This window comes from Centroberyx affinis, unplaced genomic scaffold (genome assembly GCF_046629955.1).
Source record: "Centroberyx affinis isolate AG114_WGS23_722 - 3 ecotype Tasmania unplaced genomic scaffold, CSIRO-AGI_Caff_v1 ptg000886l_1, whole genome shotgun sequence".
NCBI classification, from domain to species: Eukaryota; Metazoa; Chordata; class Actinopteri; order Beryciformes; family Berycidae; genus Centroberyx; species Centroberyx affinis.
This window is the reverse complement of record NW_027279475.1, coordinates 302,729-307,119: the sequence shown is the minus strand read 5'-3', so window position 1 is coordinate 307,119 and position 4,391 is coordinate 302,729. Positions and strand designations below refer to the sequence as shown.

The window sequence follows — 4,391 nt, the reverse complement described above, 5'->3', positions numbered from 1 at the left end:
TGAAACCCGAGTATGAAAAGTTGACTTGCAAATTAAGCCCAATCTGTATCACATGACTTCACCATGTCTTTTTATTGCAGAAATTACATTTTTATATTACCTAAACTTGTATTTGTTATGAATGTAAAGTTACGAATCATTATTTGCTCTCTGCTGCTAGTAGCTGATGGAACAACGGCATGACTTAATGTTTCCACTCAAATTGAGGATCACAATTGGTCCATGACTTCATGCTACAGTCACGGAGCCTGGTCAATTTGGGCTGTGACCCCTCCCTGAGCGAGTCCCTTTAGACAACCACCTGTGTGTGTGTGTGTGTGTGTGTGTGTGTGTGTGTGTGTGTGTGTGTGTGCGTGTGTGTGCATTTCCACCCGGGACCACTCACATTTCAATCTTTTCCAACTGGCATTTAAACAACCACTAACAAAACTATTAACTGCTCTAAGCATTCTCGGGAGTATTTGATGCGAAGGCTATATAAGGACAGGCAAACATCTCTGTCTGTAGCATTTGCTGCGCATCTTCAATCAGCCTGGTCATGCTGAGTATTTCCTAATACGAAGGTCCAAAGAAGGAGAAGGAATGTGGGGGGTGATGCCTCTTCTGCCTTGGGTCCTTGAGGACCAAGAAGGCTCCTCCTGACCTCGAGATATAAAGCCTGAAGTGTCTCAAGCCTGCTGACTCTGGTGTGGATCTGAAGTGGAGTGGATCTCCAGGAGGATCTTCAGGGTAAGATATGTGACATTAAGTTAAGACTGGACAAAATTAGTACAGTAAGTAAGGTATTGTATGAGTTGATCTACATAACTTTTGTCCATGTTCCTCATAACTGGAGACCTCCTGACTTGCAGTGGTCACTTTGTACAGCGTATTACGGCCATTGTAGGATAATGTGGGGTTTTTTTTTACCGCAGCTGGGGGGAGGGGGGTAATACTCTGAGAACAAACACAGAATTTCTGAGATTAAAGTCAGTCATTTTCCCTGATCTTATTTTCCTTGTAACTGGTAACATCCTGCTCTGACCACTGCAGATGTCCAAAGTTAAGGCTGCACCCCCTCCTGGGTGCACTCTGAACATCAACGATCCTCAGGTCCAGGAGGCTGCTATTCGCATCCAGGCTTCATATCGGGGCCACAGGTACCTTAGAGAATGTTCAATCTCTGCTGACGTCAATTCAAATGCAGTTTGAACACAAAATATGTTAAGAATTGCTGTAGAAAAGCAAATAAATCAGATGGTGAACATTCAGTGCAGGTTTACCAGTCATGTATGAAATATTTGTGGCCTGTATTGCTTTCATTATTGTGTTTGCCTCATAGATCGCGTAAAGAGCTGCGGGAGAAAGGCCCTCCCAAGATCCTGCAGGAGCTCAAAGATGTGGTTCTCCTGGAGGGCAGCGCTGCAAAGCTGGAGTGCAGGGTCAGCGCTTTCCCGGATCCCTTCATCGTCTGGTCCAAGGACGGCAAAGAGCTGAAGGACGGTCCCAAGTACCGCTATGTTTTTGAAGACCCAGATTTTGTGGCACTCGTGGTCCGCGATGGGGTGCTGGCTGACCTGGGGAAATACACTGTTACCATCAAGAACCCATTTGGACAGACAGCTGGATCTGCTTGTATTCTAGTGGAGGGTGTGTACAGACTGTTACTTGTGGGTATAGATTGCTTGATACTTTCTTTCTTTAAACTCATGTTTGTCAGTTGGCCGTGGGGGCTGGTGGATTCAGATTTTCACCAGCCACTTTAATTTCTTGGTAGATGAAGAAGAACAGAAAAGACTAAGTGGATACAGGGTGGCCAGTAGAAAAGACAGAAAAAACAGCTACAAAATTCCCCCGCATTTGGCTGGTGGCTAGTGCTAATGTTTGCTAATGTTTGCCAGTGTTAGAAATCTCATCAGAACTGTCCCGACATCTAGTGCCAAATCTTACTTCTATTGTGTTTCTCTAGTGCTGAGCAGTGTCTCCCCAAGAAATGCTTCTTTGTGGGGTGCAAGGGTCCCTGAAACAGCATTTAGACCATGGGACCTGAAAACTCTCCACCAAAAACAATACAGACAAAATAAATTAAGGTGGAGTGGCAGCTCCTTTAAGCAGGTTGAGTCACCTTGTTGCTTTAGTCAACCTTAGTGAACCTTTACATCATAGAAATTTCTACATGAGTAAGGATGGCTTAGGAAGTGACAAGAGAAGACATACATGCATCTCCATAAGAACAACTTAGCAGCTATCAGTGTAGTTACTCATGGAGGATAAAATGAGGAATGTCCCATTCTTCTTCCAATGCTCCCATCATATACTAAACAGCTTCAATTTTAGGTCATCAATAATACCTGACAAAGACCTAAAGTCGAAACATATGCTGTTCGAAACACGATGGCAGCATTGGATGCAGTGTGTAGAGTTCTCCATCCTCTCCTCCATCATATGGCTAACAGAGAGATTTTGCCTCATGTTCTCCTAGTCCCTGCTAAGGTTTCCAAAGGCCCAGACAACATCAAGGTCAAGAGAGGGACAACAGTGGTGCTCAAGGCTGAGATAAGTGGAGAGCCTCCTCCAGATGTTGGCTGGCTCAAAGATGGCGATGACATTGAGGAGGATAACAGGTAAGGCTGTTTCAAATGCAGACAGAAAACAGCTGCATTCATCTCTTGCACTGAGTGTGTTGGGGATTCAGATGATCTAATATATGGTAATTTTCTTCCAGGGTATTCTACGACATCGGAGACACCAACACAATCTTGACCATCAAAAATGCAAAGCTTTCCGATGCGGGCAAGTACGAGGTGTTTGTGGAGAACAACCTGGGCACAGACCAGTCCTTTGCCCGTGTTGACATCCTCTGATGCAGCTTCTCACGTCCACCACTGCTAAGGCGTCAAGCCAATGTCCTTTTGTATGTGCCTGTTTTTGCTCTTATCGCAATGCAATGAAAAATATGTTGATGCTGTGTTCAAAGATGTACATAACTTAAACTTTGCTCTCAATAAAAAGTAAAGAAAACGTTTGCTAAGCACTTGTTTTAGAGTGGCTTTTCTGAAATTATGCGCTATTGGTGACAATATAAAGTAGGTGTAATGTGAGACTATACTGCACATTGACATAGAATTTTCTTCAACATTAGTACATATTTTACATTTGCATTCATATATACCTTTACATTTTAGACTTCTGGCTGTCTCATACCCAGAGTTACATGAATCACCAACTTTACAAGCAACATATGGTAAAGAGTGCAAAGGTCAAAGCACAGTAAGCAGACTGATAATATTATGTCCGCTAGAATGATTGTTTATGACAGAGAAGTGTTAGGTTAAGAAATAAGAGCCAGGGAGAAAAGGTAGAAACATTTTTTTCTTTTATAAATAACACACAAGCGTGTCAGCACGAGAAATTTAAATGTTCTTCTTATTGGTTGATGTAAAAATGAACTGTTTACCCTCCTGAGGTGCTTCATCTTCATTTAGATATTACATACAATGAAAGGGTTACTAGGAGGGATACATGTGAGAGAGTGGACTCTAGGCTGTTGGTGTTTCGTATGATATAGATGGAAGACATAGTGCGCTACAGTCTCATCTAGACAGATCACAGAACATCACACCAGTTGTAAAATTACTAGCCATCCACTGAACGCACGTTTAATTAAAGTCTATAGCCTTCTGTGCTCACAACTTAATTATAACTCAAGGCTCTTCTGAGATAAATACTAGCCAAACAGTCACTCTACTTAAGTGGGCATGGTTAAAAATATAGGGATCTGATCACATCAAATAAATCTATCTATCTATCTATCTGTCTATAAGCTGGCGTTTTTCAACAGTTTCATTATTGATTAATTGAACAGAAAATAACCTCTGTACAGTAGGCCTACCCAATTATAATTCAATACCCCACCCTGGGCTTCATGAACATCGTTTGAAAGAGCTGGGAACGTCTGGAAAGAGAGTTTGGACTTTCAACTTCAGTGTGGGCACTTTGAAGACTGTCCCTAACTTCCTCTTTTGCCCGGTCGGTTTCAAGGCTTCCCCCGTCACCCGTCAAAGTTGGATCAAACTTTAAAACGCGCAACGTCTTAGTTGCAGGCTGCTATTTTAAACAAACGTGAGAGACGTCAGATATCATTTCCCCCAATATGTAATTAAATGAAATTAATAACCATCTGTAGGGCTTGATGCATTGATTCAAGACATATGATGTGCAGAAATAACACGCAAATTAAATTGGTGTTTAAAAACGAGAAACTTGTCGCCACTGATTTCACAGCTTACAATATTACATAAGAAATAAACGGTTTACTGCAATACTTCGGACCTATATTTTGCGAAAAGAGGAGCTTCACATCCTGCATTGTGGCTTTAAGAATGGGGCTTCCTTGAAACCGTCAAGTTCCA

General features: G+C 42.2%; 1 protein-coding gene across 1 annotated transcript; it reads left to right on the top strand.

Annotated features, from left to right (window-relative positions):
* Positions 1-1,032: 1,032 nt before the first annotated feature.
* Positions 1,033-2,843, top strand: LOC139645607 (SPEG neighbor protein-like). Its single transcript, XM_071521375.1, has 4 exons — positions 1,033-1,139; positions 1,322-1,629; positions 2,462-2,603; positions 2,705-2,843. Exons 1-4 carry the CDS (start codon positions 1,033-1,035, stop codon positions 2,841-2,843), a joined length of 696 nt encoding a protein of 231 aa, XP_071377476.1.
* Positions 2,844-4,391: the final 1,548 nt, after the last annotated feature.

Excerpts from the sequence above, each read along its gene's own strand:
- LOC139645607 (XM_071521375.1), top strand. The coding sequence starts at position 1,033 with ATGTCCAAAGTTAAGGCTGCACCCCCTCCTGGGTGCACTCTGAACATC. Across the intron at positions 1,140-1,321 it reads GCTTCATATCGGGGCCACAG|ATCGCGTAAAGAGCTGCGGG; the intron begins GTACCTTAGAGA and ends TTTGCCTCATAG. Across the intron at positions 1,630-2,461 it reads TGCTTGTATTCTAGTGGAGG|TCCCTGCTAAGGTTTCCAAA; the intron begins GTGTGTACAGAC and ends ATGTTCTCCTAG.